At 43.9% G+C, this 15,345-nt stretch overlaps 1 protein-coding gene across 1 annotated transcript in view; it reads left to right on the plus strand.

Annotated features, from left to right (window-relative positions):
* Positions 1-15,345, plus strand: part of LOC127662397 (ALK tyrosine kinase receptor-like) — a 643,215-nt gene that overhangs the window by 378,342 nt on the left and 249,528 nt on the right. Inside the window, exon 4 of the mRNA XM_052153544.1 lies at positions 2,485-2,686. Coding sequence (XP_052009504.1) covers positions 2,485-2,686 — 202 coding nt within the window. The remainder of the gene's footprint in view (positions 1-2,484; positions 2,687-15,345) is intronic.

Genomic DNA, 15,345 nt, shown 5'->3' on the forward strand with positions numbered 1-15,345 from the left:
TGCTTGTGAATGCCAGATTCTAATATAAGCAAGTAAATGTTTTCCTACAGTAACCATAGTATCACCATTGTATTTTTTTGTAGTAAAATAATATTACCCACAATATTGTAACATGTTTACTATATTACCACAATATTACTGTAGTAACACCATGGTTAATTGCATTAAAACTATGGCTTCTGCCAAAAAACATAGTCACTACAATATTACTATAGCAAAACCCTGATTAATTTTACCTGGATCAAACCATTCTCCCAACTCCCCATCTTCACTGTAACCAAATCTCTTTGAAGAAATCAACCTTTATATTCATTTGTATTTATTGTTATAAGTAGCATTAAATGACATTAAGAGTGGAGAAAAAGTAAGACAAAAGTCGGAATCGACAAGTTGTCCACACAAGAAAAGGACATTCACTCTGTCATTACACCCCATACAACTGCAGCAACACTAGTGGTGCATTTTGTCTTACATTTTTGTGTTTCCACAAAACTATTGGAGTGCAAATAGCAATATGAGGCAGGTGCTATTTACACCTAGAGCAAATAGCAACTCTGATTAAAAAATCATAATTTTCATAATATATAATTCAATTAATACTTTAAAAATCAAAAATATGAATGTACTGTATGTATTTATCTACTTAGCTTAATAGTAAATATTTGGACAGGTGTTCACATAATGTCAAATGTAAGTCACATAACTAACTATTGCAAAGCAATTCATCCAAATTGTCCTAATCCTTCAGAATATTGCTGCCCTGTTGAGAACCAAGCCCCAATAAGATGATGCTATAACCAGCCCTTGCTGGAAATTCACTTTGTGAATAACAAAAATCCTACATTCCGGGACATTCTTCCCTCCGTATTTTAACTGATGCTTTTTTCATTCCTTTTCTATCAAAAGAAGGCCTGTTCTGTTTTTATTCTTGCTCTGGCCCTGTGGAGGAGTTCCTGATTGAGAGAGCTGAATGAGGCTGAGAGGAGGGACCTTAAATCAAAGACCACTGACAAAGCTTTGATTTCTCTCCTCTCTTTTATTATTTATTTCTTTTTTCTTTGGTGTGTTGTCATTTCGCCCCCTCACATATCTATGTTGCCTCTACATGGGCTCACTATCTGCTGCTTGGGCTATGGGCCTATGAGTTTCAGTTCCAAATTTGCTCATATGATACAGATACTCACCAAATCTCTGAAAAGTCTACAGAAACAGTATAAGGAGATGACATGGGAGAAACATTAATACTCAATGTGAAAAAAAGAAGAAAGTCTATTACAACTAAAGAGCACTTATTCACTTATTGACATTGATATTTACGTCTATAAAATGTGTGTTACAGCTATGTGTTTGCTGGATAAACTTGGGAAATAATTAATTTACATGGTGGCTCAGTGGGTAGTACTGTCGCCTCACAGCAAGAAGGTCCCGGGTTCGAGTACCGACTCACTCAACACACAGAAAGGCCCTGGGGCCTGGGGCCTTTCTGTGTGGAGTTTGCAAGTTCTCCCCATGTTTGCTTGGGTTTACTCTGGGTGCTCCGGTTTCCCCCACAAGTCCAAAAAACATGCAGGTTAAGCCTCTAAATTGCCCAGTATATGTCAGTGAGAGTCCCCCAGCCACTGGGGGTTGCATCAGGAAGGGCATCTGGTGTAAAACTGTGCCAAATCAAATATATATGTGAAACGGACCCTGCACACACGTGGGACAAAACGCAAGGAAAGAAGAAGAAGTGATTAGACATTTATTGAAATGATTTCCTCATTCAAATAGATGGTTGCAAATAAATTAGCTGCCCTGGGTCATTGCCAAGATAGCCACCACAGCTTCCTGGCTGGCTTTTTAAAGGTTCTTTGGAAGTAAATGTGAAATTGTGGCACACATCCTATTTTGCACATTAATTGAACTTGAAGCAAACATTTTGCAATCATAGTACAGCAACATGTATTATATAACATGTTTTTCTTTCTTTCTTCCTTTCTATTTTGGTGTTTGGATGATAACTGCATGGTACATGATACCTATACTATTTATTTCATAACAGTAACACTAAAGGATTACCATATGCATATACCTTGATATTTACATGATACTCTTAGGGATTTTGAAGAATACCATGATATAACCATTGTACAATAAATATGTTTATAAAGGGGTTTATTAATGACTAAAACATCATTAACAAATGCAATATACATCATTGATAAGCAGTTATAACAACATGAATAATAAGGGTCACTTTCATGCAATACTTGAAATTAAAATTACTCTAAACACCACGTGACTATTTGGCATCTTTTCATACATGTTGTTATAACAACATATTAACGATTTATGATGCATTTGTAAATGACTTATTAATCATTAATGAACCCCTTTATAAATCCTTAATAAAGGGAATGTTAAAGTTTTATCTTTGACTTTCACTATCTCAACCTACAGAATAAAACAATATTAATTTCTCTTTGTCTTTTGGTCTTTCTCCAGGGTGGTTTCTCTCAGTCAATGGCTCAGTTCTGACAGGCCCGTGGGTTTTAAGCCCTTGGCTACGAGCCAACCATCGGCCCTGTGGAATAGATGTGACTGTGTTTTTGCACCCCAGGCAGAGCGGACATTACACTGTCTGGATCATTGAGAGAGACAAGCCCCCACTTGCTCTCCTCACCACTGAGCACCCCCTTGTCATCGGGTGAGTTTGCCACTGGCACTTTCTCAAATACAGAGCTTGATGTTACGCAATTCTTGAAACTTGTGATATAAAGTCTGATATCCACTATACTCCATTGCTGTCAGTGTGCAAGGTTTGAACAGGATGAACATTGGTATTCAATTGTGGCTGTGGCTCAGTTGGTAGAGCATTTTGGCTTCTAATCGCAGGGTTAGTGGTTCGATTCCCGGCCCAAATGACTACACATGCGGGAGTGTCCTTGGGCAAGACACTGAACCCCATGTTGCTCCCAATGGTTTTGCAATTCATTCTGCTCCAACCACTTACTAACAGTGTGTTCAAACCAGAAGCGGTGAGAGCATCAAAATTCGCTCTGGCTGCCCTGCCTTCAACGCTCAAGGATGCTCTGACGTAGTTGAAATAGGCGGCAATGTTTGTTCAGAATGCTTTGTTTTGTGAACTATATTTAAAGGGGCCGCAATTTAAACATCCAGACATGTCGATCATTTACTTTTTGCCGACCTATCACAAGTAGCGTATATCCTCATGAACTCTTTAAAATGTGAAAATAAGAAATCGATCGATGGCAGAAAGTAATTAAAATTATAGTTGTTTGTTATCAAAATAAAATACATTTGTAATAATAACTGTGGTCTTGGTTGTTTTATATCCCTGTAAGCAAACAGGGACAGATCATATATTACTGGGAAACCCGCCACAGCAATAATTAGTTTCTCCTCCATTTTATCTTCGGAACTAATGTTTGGTGGGAACCAAAGTTTACAATGTTGTGTTCTCTAGACTTCGCTAGAGCGGAGCACTTCTATATTCCAATAGGTTGCCGCCGAACCGCGTCACAGCTCATTACCATAATGTTGACTGTACTTGAACTTTCATCTGACGCCCACACCGCCCAAAACTCGCCGCGCCGCTTCTCGCCGCCGAGAGACACTGGCTGTCATTGAAAATGTCGATTTGACGCTCTCGCCGCCTCTGGTATGAACGCATGGTAAAAGACTATCAAACTTTGTTCTAATGATAATAATGGTACAGCCCTAGGTGTCCTTTTTTTTAATTATTATTATTATTATTATTATACTTAATAATCTAAGATTAATTTGGCTTACAAAAAGTTAGAATGTTTACAATGTAATTGTGATATTTGCAGACTAAATTGTCTGGTCACACAGCTTAGTAGGTAAACAAGACTTCTGGCAATCTTTAAAGCAGGTCAGATGCGGTCAAGGCTAAAATTGTAGCTTATAACTTTAAAGTCATCATGAAGCAGTATTCACAACCAGTTTCTGTCTTCCACAATCTGACATATTTCCAAGTGATTTGTTTTCTTCTTTGGAAAAACTGGTGTAACGGGAGACAGCTGGTTAGTGATAGCTGTGCAGTATGTGTAAACCTCACTTCACTGGCCTCAAGAGACATGGTAGCGACTGACTCTAGGGGCTGTAGCCTTTAGCCTCCTTATAGCGCGCCTGCATCCCATGCCGTTTCGAATCCCACTCGAGCGGGTCGAGCAGGACCGGTTGCACGTGGACCGATGAAAAGAACACTAAATGACCTGGAATGTGTATTAAGGAAAGAAATGGAGTCCATTTATTACATGTTGGCATAAACACTATGCTTCCACACTGATATTTCATATTTCCTTCTGGCAAAACAAATCTGGTTGTATCTATGAGCGTTTGAATTTCTTAATTACACTTATTTATGTTGAAGTTGTCGTTATCTTAAACTAACTGTATCAGTAAAACAGAATCAGCATCAGTAAAAAAAAAATATCTATATATATATATATATTATATACTCTATATATTTGTCACGATTCCTTGTTGTCTGCCCTGGGTCTCACTTGTCTTTGTCAGGAACTACACTTCCCATGATCCTCGGCCCTCATCACTGCCAGCCCTGTGATGAGGGCCGAGGATCATGGGAAGTGTAGTTCCTGACAAAGACAAGTGAGACCCAGGGCAGACAACAAGGGAATCGTGACAATATTGTATTATAAACTTTTGCCATTGTAACTTTCAACTTGAATAGCAATCAACACCTCCTGTATTTCCTTTGTACAGTTTATATTACTCTTTGTATACCCGGTAGATTTTCTTCTCTCTCATTGAGGCACCTCCTCTAGTCCCCAGCTATTTCTTGTTTGTTGGATTTGCCTCTATAACAGAACTCTGTCTTCGAAGACTTGCTGGCATATGAATGCGCTTATCCATGTGTGGCGTGTTCCGACAGAGAAAAGTGTTCCGACTCATTATAGAGTTCCTCTTGAGGTCATTATTTTTGATCAGCCAACCAACTCACATATCTGCATGTGAATTTGCCCACAGCTATACCCGGGGGTGAACTCACATTTACCTCACATTTACAAGTAAATGTCCAGTGAATTAGGTAAATAGAATCTTTGAGTTAACAACTGCAAACTGAGCATATTTCATATTCATAAAATCACATAATACAACAAAAACACCAACAAAAAAAATATGACAAACCCTTGAATTATTAAAAATGAATGTGCACCCAAGCTGGTAATGTGACTTTGACAGAAAGAACTTACTACATGTTGGAGTGAAAAATGTACTGGTGCTACTGTACCAAGTCAAAACAAAAATTAAAAAGATATAAAGATACCAGGGTTTTTGCAGTTAGTAACTTTTTTGACTGACACGGCTGCTCTCAAATGCTCACACGCTGCACCAAAATGGTGCTGACTGTCGTGTCAGAGCTGGTGTTCAACTGGAGAAACTGAGAAGCAATCCGAAGAAGAGTGTTCACACCTCATGGAAAATGCAGTCATGAGTCTGCACACATGAATGTTAAATTAATGGTCAAAATGCCCATCAAATGCAGGATTAATGTAAAAACAGACAAGAACAATCAGGTATGTTTGAAAATACCTGAGCATAAGAACTTGTAGTAGACTATTATGTTGCTAATATTAATAAAACTGCTATATTGAATTTTTACTTTATGCAAAATTTCTGAAAATAACCGTGACATTTTACTGGTATTGGTACCGACCATTGAAAGTTTGATATTGTGACAATTTTAACCACATATGTGTTTATCTCACCCTTTATTATGTTTATATTTTATTTATTTATTTTCCCCTAAACTGCACTTTTGTGTGGAACTACTGTCTTTTTCCACTAAACAGTTCAAGATAACATTAGTTTGAAAACATTTTCCCCATTCAGCTTTCACTCAGCTGTTAGTGACTGTGTGCTATTTATTTATTTACTGATTTAGAAATAATAATTATTTATTATAATCATAATTATTTATCCTGTTTACAGGTTCACTTCATCAGTGTATTTATCATTTTCTGATTAAATATCAGCACTGTATCAACTGTAATGATCTACAATTCGGTCAACAAACTTGAATTTACTTCATAGCTGTGCAGTTATAGTAAATTAGCACATTGGACCAATTGTTAGCTAGTGTTAGCAAACAGTTCCTGATCTCATTTTACCTGTCCACCCACTTCACACCATAGTGGTGCAGACCTTTTTCCCAAGATGAAAAGGCAAAGGATGAAAAGTCATTTTGCAAAATAAAAGGCTTTACTCAAGAAATGTTTTTTATGCTCACCACCCATGGTCATACATGATTCCCAACAGAACAGAGGCATTTTGGCTGTCTTTTGATCGTCCCCCCCCATTTCTGTCTTTGTCCCAGCCTATATTAAGCCCACTGTTGTATTTGCATTTGCAGAAACTAGGTTACAGAGTTCTGGTAACTTTTGTGTGTTGCTAACTTATATTTGCAATTGCTTTGCGCAATGCTTATTGGTGAGTCATAGAACTGGGAAGGAAGTGTGTTAGATGGCAAAATTAAATATATATGGAAATTAAGACATTCAAATACACTGCAGGTTCCTTTCGCCTGAGGGATTACGTGCTTTAGAAAAGGCAGCACACCTCAGCAGCTGAGACAGGCCACTGTTCACAGTTACGAACTAACCCGAATGGTAAATCACAAGATTAGCTTTGTGTTCATTATCTATTCCTGGCAGCTAGCACACAAACATGCCTGAAGTTTGGGAGGGAGTCACTGAAACACTAAAAGAGTATGGCAAAGACCACAACTGCAGAAAAAGCACAGTTAAAATCCTCCAACAGTGTCCAAGTCCAACTGCAAACATGTTTTGTTTAGGAAAGAGAGTACTCCAGAATGTAGTTGCCAAATGCACCATTTTTGTAGAATTTACACAGATCTTGGTCAGATATTAGTCTGGTTGGCAATGTGTCTAGGAGTAGGATATTTTGCCATACGGTGCAATAGCCTGTATTATATTGTGACAGTCATCAAGTGACACTACAACAAGGTTATCTCTTTTATGAAAAGGTTTTGTCCTTACCAGTCACATTTTAGGATGGCCATAAAGGAATAGTTCATCAACAAAAATGAACATTATCTCATCATTTACTCAACCTCATGGCATCTCAGATGTGTATGACTTTCTTTCTTCAGCAGAACACAAAGATTTGTTTGAAAAATATCTCAGCTTTGCATTACAATGCAAGTGAATGGTGATCAGAGCTGTACAACTCCAAAAATCATGTAAAATAAAAATAAAAGTAATCCATATGACTCAAGCGTTTAAATCCATGTCTTCAGAAGCAATATAATAGGTGTGGGTGAGAAACAGAACAATATTAAAGTCATTTTTTACTCTAAATCTCCACTTTCACTTTCAGACTTGAAAGTGAAACTCAACAGGCTCCCCATGTGACATTCAGATGTAAAAGTAAAAGTGAAAGTGAAGATTTAGATGCAAAAAGGACTTACATTTTGATCTGTTTCTAACCCACACCTATTATATCGCTTCTGAAGATCTGGCTTTAACCTTTACATTTTATGGATTACTTTTCCATTATGTGATTTTTGGAGCAACAATGGTCAGATCACTGTTCAATTCTCTACAGAGCAGAGATATTCTTCTAAAAATCTTTGTTTGTGTTCTGGTGAAGAAAGAAAGACATACACATCTGGAATGGCACGAGGTTGAGTAAATGATGAGAGAATTTTCATTTGTGGGTGAACTATCCCTTTAGGTGCCTAATCATACCTAATTTATATGCAATACAAATATTACAATATTTTAATATTGTATGTGCAAATTTTCACTTAAGTGCCATTTTGTCACCAGAAAATATAATCCCTGACATGTAAACAAAGGTTGGCCTCAATGGGTGCTGTGCAGTTATACAATATAATACAGTATTTACGAAACAGGTGTTTTGCATCATTGTATATTTAAGGCTGTAGAGCTGTATTGACCAATCAGCATCCAGTACAGGGACTATCTGTTTTATAAACAGACTTTAGTTCAGAAACATTTTCTGGAAATTCAACAACTGTTAAAAAGTCATTTTATGCCAAGGATCTACACTAAAACTTCACATTATGCATAAGAATTTGAAATAAAACATTTAAAGGTCTTAAAATTACATGTCATGTGCATCGTATAGTTAAATGTAAAATAGTACAAATCAATTATTAATCATGTACTATATTATTAACTCTGTAAGATCATATCGTTGCTGTTCCTGAAAACTTTAATGACACCTACTAAATTTCACTGTGGCAACCCCAGAGCTAATTTCTCAAGTATTTTTTTTCTTTTTCTATTTTTTTACAGTTACTGAAATTCCACAGGGATGTTCACAGTTAAGTAGATACAACAGTACATACTTTTCTAATGGTGTCTAAATGTTCAAGATCTAATCATGGGTTGCATCTGTTTTGCTAATAGGTCTCATTTGTATTGTTTTTTTCTTATTCTCTCAAGAATAACACCTGTTTTAATCAATTAAATGGGGCTGATATGTTGGTCATCCAATAAAACATTGTAAAAGGGTTTTATTAGAAGCAGTAAAGGGGTGGCTTATTTTGTATATGTATTTATATGTTTAGAAGAACATGCTGTGTGTTTTAATCACACATTAACAGGAGTAAGATAAAGGCGCACAAGCAATAAACATTCAAATTTTCAAATGATTTAATTTGCCTTCTTCATATGCCATCAGTGTACCATTGGAGAGGAAATACAGTAATGAGATCTCTTCAGTATATCAATTATTTATCCTACAAAGCAATGAGAACAAGTGGTTGAGACAAATCCTAACCCCAACCCTGATAAAAATGACCCTATATTAATCTCAACAATATCTCAATCTGTGTTCAGATTTGCCAAGATACACTATATAGCTTAAAGTATGTCGGCACCTAAATATCATACTAATATGTGCTTGTTAAACATGCAATTTTATAATCATGGCCAAATAAAGGGGAGCTGGTCCTCTCTATAGTACAGCACTACAACAGCTTTCAGTCTTCTTGGAAAACTTTGCATTAGATTTTAGGACATTGCTGTTGTGATTTACCCCCATTCAGACACAAGAGCATCAGTGAGGACAGGCACGGATGTTTGAGATGGGGTCTGGCTTGCAGTCTGTGTTTCAATTCATTCCAAAAGTGTTCAGTGGGGTTCAGGTCGGGTTCTTGAGCAGGCTAGTCAAGTTCTTCCACACCAGACTCAATAAATAATTTACTGTTGGCATTCTCTGACAGTGCCACACTGAAAGTGACTGAATGCTTTGACATGCTCCATTCTATTGAAAACGTTTGTCTTGCGATTGTAAGGATTATGATTTATTTTATACACCACTTAGCAATGGGTGTACCTGAAATAGCTATACACATGCATTCATCAGTGTCCACATACTGTTGGCCATATAGTGCACCAAAGTCTGCTATCAAACATAAGGGTTCCATATGAACTCATATGAATTCAAAAATCTGGGCCAAGTTATCAACATTAATTCCATTGCTCCATACTCCCAGTATCTATTTAATTATTGTTAAAACCCCTACTGTTTTCATTAGTTTTCTTATTATTTTTAGGGGTCAAGCCCAGGAGGGGCAAAAGACCCCTATTGTTTTTGTTAGTTCTCTTACGAGAGGTTCTCTCGTATTGCGTAAGCTAGCTTACACTACGGGAAAGATTCATCTTTTCGGAGATATTGAAGCCAAAAATGTATCCTTAATTTTGTATCATTTGTCAACGCAGTGCAGCAACTGCAGACCTTGAGCGGGCTAGCTAGCGAGCTCATTGGTTGCTCTGCGGCAACTGCTGCAGCCTATAGACGAACTTGGGTGAACTCGCGTCCAATGAGAGGCGTCCGCGCGCTTACTGCATCAGCCGCCAAAATGGGCGTGACTAGAGTGCATATAAGCGTAGTTCGTAGGCTGGAACCCTGATTTTCATCTCTTCAGCGAAGCTCTTCGCATCTCTGAACTGGAAGCCGCGTCGCCGTTCGAGGGGCATCAAGCAAGCGTGGACAGCGCTCGAAGAAGCCGGCCGTCTTCGCCACCTTCAGCCGTCCTGCGAGCTGCGCCATCCGGCGACGTATCCTTTTTAAAGCAAGCTAGTTCTTACGAACTTCACAAAAGAGTACGAGCGTCTTTTTAAAGATGCCTCGCTCCACTTGCGCCTCATGCCGCGCCCTTCTCAGCACCGGAGACCGCCACGTCATCTGCGATCTCTGCCTGGGAGTGGGGCATGCAGAGCTCGCCCTCGCTGAAGGCGGATGCGATCTCTGCGAGGAGCTGCCGATGTCGACCCTGCGGGCTCGACTCGAAGCGTTCAGGACCGAAGCCGCCGCGCCGCCTTCCATTTAGCCGCGCAGAAAAAAGCGCCGCTCTCAAAGGCTGCCGGAACCAGTGGTAGAAGCGATTGCCTCGCCGGAGCCCCTCCCTCGAGCATCGCCTTCACCCTCCCGCCCACCGGGACGCGCAGTTGCCGCCGAGCGGCTGCTCTGCTGCCATCTCGGACGAAGAAGCGGAGGATATGGGCTGTTCCATCATGGCTTCGGACAGCGAGGAGTGGTCAGGCTCACAGGAATCCAGCAGGACCCGCGCCGGAGTCGAAGGGGAACTAACGCGCCTCCTCACACAGGCCGTCGACCGCCTCGGGCTCGAGTGGTCACCGCCCCCTGAGCAGGCTCCCAACAGACTCCACGCCGCACCTTTGCCCGCCCTCCGCGAGATGGCGGTCTAAGCTGGTGCTCCCGTCTAAGGCCTGCAGAACTACTTCCGCCTGTGTTGGCCGCGCCTATATCGCCGCCCGGCCAAGCGCATCTGCTCTGCATTCCATGGCCATCTTACAGACAGAGGCTGTTTCAGATCTGACTAGCCGACATGGGAGAAGCTGAACGCACTACGCGCCGCTCTCTCTGTCCGGTCTCTTCGGTTCCGCGGTGAGTGGCATTGTTGACCGTTTCTCGAAGCCACCCAAGCCATGAATCTCTTTCTGCCTCGTCGCGCTAGCTCCTCTGCAGGCCGCCCACGTGACCAGCCTCCTGCACGAGCCTCTTCACAGCGCCCAGCTCAACAAGCCAGACTTCTCAGCGTCAACAGGGCGACCGCCCTCGATCGCGCTCAGACAGCCGCCGCAGACCGCCGCCCCCCTGCAGGCCTCGGCCTAAAATTGTGCTGAAACCTGAGCAACCGAAGTCATCCTAGCGTTGTTGAGAAAACGACGGCTCAGTCCCGCCACTGCCGGACCACCGTCAAAGCTTCGCCCCCTGTCAGTCCCCTTCTCTCAGGCTACTGCAGCGGTGGATTCAGCAGCCAACAAGCCGGTGATACTACCCGTTTGCCTGCACTCAAACGCCGTTTTCACGGCAACCCAAAGAAATCTTGTAAAGAGTAAACATGGCTTATGTGCAGAAAATGTGCCCACAATCCAGTGCTCACCCCTACACACAAGCATTACACATCCCGTGTCCCTATCAGAGCACACTCACATAAAGCGGTTACGACCTGCTCGAGTGTTAGAGTTAATAAACGCGCCCACGAGCCCGTGTGCGCGCCCCTCCTCTGCCCGCTCTGTCACACGGCCAGCTGTATGTAAGTCCCGTACGCCCCCTGTCAGTCCCCTTCTCTCAGGCTACTGCAGTGGTGGATTCAGCAGCCAACAAGCCGGTGATATTACCCGCTTGCCTGCACTCAAACGCCGTTTCCACGGCGACCCAAAATAAAGCCTTATGTGTAGAAAATGTGCCCACAATCCAGTGTTCACCCTACACACAAGCATTACACGTCCCATGTCCCTATCAGAGCACACTCACATAAAGCGGTTACGACCCGCTCGAGTGTTAGAGTTAATAAACGCGCCCACGAGCCCGTGCGCGCGCCCCTCTTCTGCCCGCTCTGTCACACGGCCAGCAAACACCTCTCCGCATGTAAGTCCCGTGCCCGTGCTCTTTCCCCATTTACCCCAATCGGGAAGTCACTCACAGAACAGCCTGTCTCTGCTGTCTGCGAGCAGTCATGCATAAACACAGTAAGCGCGCTCACACATTCTGTTCAGCGCGCTGTGTGCGGCAATCAGGGCGATTTGGCCATTCACCCTCTAGCATTACGCTTCAAAGCGTGGGAAGATATCCCAGGGATATCCGAATGGGTGTTAAGCACAATAAAACAGGGCTATTTGCTACAGTTCGATCGCCGCCCTCCCCGCTTCAGAGCGCGGCTCGAAACTACTGTGAACACGGAAGCAGCCTGCATGCTTCGTTCAGAAAAAGCAAACCTTCTGTGCAAAAGGGCCATAGAGAGAGTGCCACCTCCTCTGAGCGAGTCGGGGTTTTTACAGCCACTATTTTCTTGTCCCCAAGAAAGACGGCGGACTCAGACCAATATTAAATCTCAGGGTTTTGAACAAAGCGCTTGCAATCACATACGGAGCCTCTGTTTCACAGGACAGTTCTCCTCAGTCATCTGAACAGTTTGGGTCTTGCAGTCAGTTGGACCAAGAGCTCACTACAGCCCAGTCAGGCAATTTCCTTCCTTGGAATAGAACTAGACTCCGTGGCAATGACGGCTCGCTTATCTACACAGCGCGCGCGCCGTGTTCAGTGACTAGCCGCATTTTTTCAGATGAACAGCCTCACACCTCTGAAGAAATTTCAGAGAGTGCTGGGTTACATGGCCTCAGCTGCAGCAGTACTTCAGCTGGGTTTACTGTGCATGCGCCCGCTTCAGCATTGGCTAAACACCCGCGTCTCGCCGGGTTTGGGCCACAGGCCGCCAGCCAATCAGAGTGACTCAGACCTGTATTTCAGCTCTGCAGCCCTGGACAGTGGCCGAGTGGTATCAGCGGGGAGTGACGATGGGAGCTGTATCTCGCCGAAAAGTCATCTCGACAGATGCGTCCAACACGGGTTGGGGCGTGGTCTGCGAGGGCTCTCCGGTCTTTGGCCTATGGTCAGTTCAGGAAAAGCTCCTTCACATAAATTGTCTGGAAATGATAGCGGTCGAGTACGCGCTTGTGCACTTCCTCCCGGTCATTCAGGGTCACCACGTCCTGGTCCGTTCGGACAACAGGTCTGTGGTATCCTATCTAAACCGTCAGGGCGGTGTCAGATCCAGGAACCTCTTCCATCTGACGAAACGCATACTGAGTTGGTCCCAGCGCCACCTGTGGTCGCTGAGGGCGACGCACGTGCCAGGCCACCTGAATGACGGCCCAGACAGACTGTCCAGAGACGATATTCCCCCAGGGGAATGGTCCCTGCACGCTCAAACAGTCCAGACATTATGGCACATATTCGGCAGAGCAGAGATAGACCTCTTTGCGTCAGAAGAGAACTCTCACTGCCCAATATTTTTCTCGAAAAGCGAGGACGCGCTGGCCAGGACTGGCCCAACCGCCCGCTTTACGCCTTCCCTCCCGTCTCGCTATTGCCACAGGTAATGCAGAAGATCAGGGAAACGCGCCACTTGGTGCTCCTCATAGCCCGCGCTGGGAGAATCAAACATGGTTCCGGAGCTTACGCAGCTGTCACTGACAGCCCGTGGCCCATCCCAGTGAGAGCAGATCTCCTCTCGCAAGCTCGCGGCACGATCTGGCATCCTCACCCAGAGAGCTGGGCGCTACAGCGTGGGTGATCAGCGACTACCCGTCGCTTTGCCAGAAGGAGTAATAAACACCATCATACACGCTAGAGCCCCTTCCACGAGAAGACTCTATCGTCAAAATGGTCTGTGTTTTCAAAATGGTGCACCGACAGAGACCTGGACCCACGGACATGTGGGGTGTCGCCGCTGCTCGTGTTCTTACAAGAGCTGCTGGATAAGGGCAGATCCCCATCCACGCTCAAAGTGATGCGTGGCGGCCGTCGCGGCGTTCGCTGAACCCCTGCACGGCCAGTCACTGGGAAAAAACGAGCTGGTCATCCGCTTCCTCAGGGGAGCTAGAAGGATGAACCCCCCGCGCCCCCCATCGGTTTCTATCTGGGATCTTTCTATAGTTCTCGAAACTATGAAAGCCCCCCCTTTCGAACCGTTTCAATCCGTGGATTTGAAATACCTTTCACTCAAAAACGTTTTTCTGACTGCCCTGTCATCAGTCAAACGTGTGGGAGACCTTCACGCGCTGTCTGTCAGCGCTGCGTGTCTTGAGTTTGGACCAAGTGACTTCAGGGTCATTTTAAAGCCTAGACACGGCTATGTTCCCAAGGTGATCGGTACTCCTTTCAGAGCACAGGTCATTTCCCTATCGGTGCTGCCAGCATCCGATAGCGAACGCGACGCCAATCTCTTTTGCCCAGTCAGAGCACTGAGATTGTATACTGCGCGCTCCGCCTCTTTCAGACGCTCTGAGCAGCTTTTCGTTTCATTCGGAGGGCGCACCAAAGGTCTCGCCGCCTCGAAACAGACACTGTCTAGATGGATAGTGGACGCTATTGCTGCCGCATATGCGTTAAAAGACCTGCCATGCCCGTTGGGCATTATGGCTCACTCCACTAGAGGCATGGCCTCCTCGTGGGCATGGTCCAGCGGGATTTCCATTCACGACATATGTGTGGCAGCGGGCTGGGCTTCCCCCTCCACCTTTGTCAGATTTTACAATCTGGAAGTGCCCGCCCTGCAGGCAAAACTACTAGCGGTTTAATACACTACAGCTCCCCTGGTGAGCTGCACTGATGGGACTCATTCCACACAGACCGGCACCGCCGCTCTGTCGTTCCCTTCCCACTATGTGCTTATGTATCACACACACACTGGCCCGCACTCTTGCCGGCCAAATATTATTTCCCCACTCACAAGGGCTCCCCCGGGTCCACCTCCCTGGGGCTCATGCAGTGGATGCTTGGCGCGCACGGCGTTGACAATGGGTTCCCGTAGCGTAAGCTAGCTTACGCAATACGAGAGAACCTCTCGTAAGAGAACGTCTCTTCTCTCGTAAGAGAACGTCTCCGTGCTCGCGCCACGAGCGACTTTCAGCTTCATTCAATGAAAACCAGGGTTCCAGCCTACGAACTACGCTTATATGCACTCTAGTCACGGCCATTTTGGCGGGCTTTGATGCAGTAGCGCGGGACTGCCTCTCATTGGACGCGAGTTCGCCCAAGTTCGTCTATAGGCTGCAGCAGTTGCCGCAGAGCAACCAATGAGCTCGCTAGCTAGCCCGCTCAAGGTCTGCAGTTGCTGCACTGCGTTGACAAATGATACAAAATTAAGGATAATTTTTTGGCTTCAATATCTCAGAAAAGATGAATCTTTCCCGTAGCGTAAGCTAGCTTACGTAATACTCGTTCCCTCATCTAGAGAGAACCGAGGTTACCTTAGGTAACCGAGACGTTTTCTTC

The sequence above is a fragment of the Xyrauchen texanus genome, chromosome 22 (genome assembly GCF_025860055.1).
Source record: "Xyrauchen texanus isolate HMW12.3.18 chromosome 22, RBS_HiC_50CHRs, whole genome shotgun sequence".
In the NCBI taxonomy this organism is placed as follows: Eukaryota; Metazoa; Chordata; class Actinopteri; order Cypriniformes; family Catostomidae; genus Xyrauchen; species Xyrauchen texanus.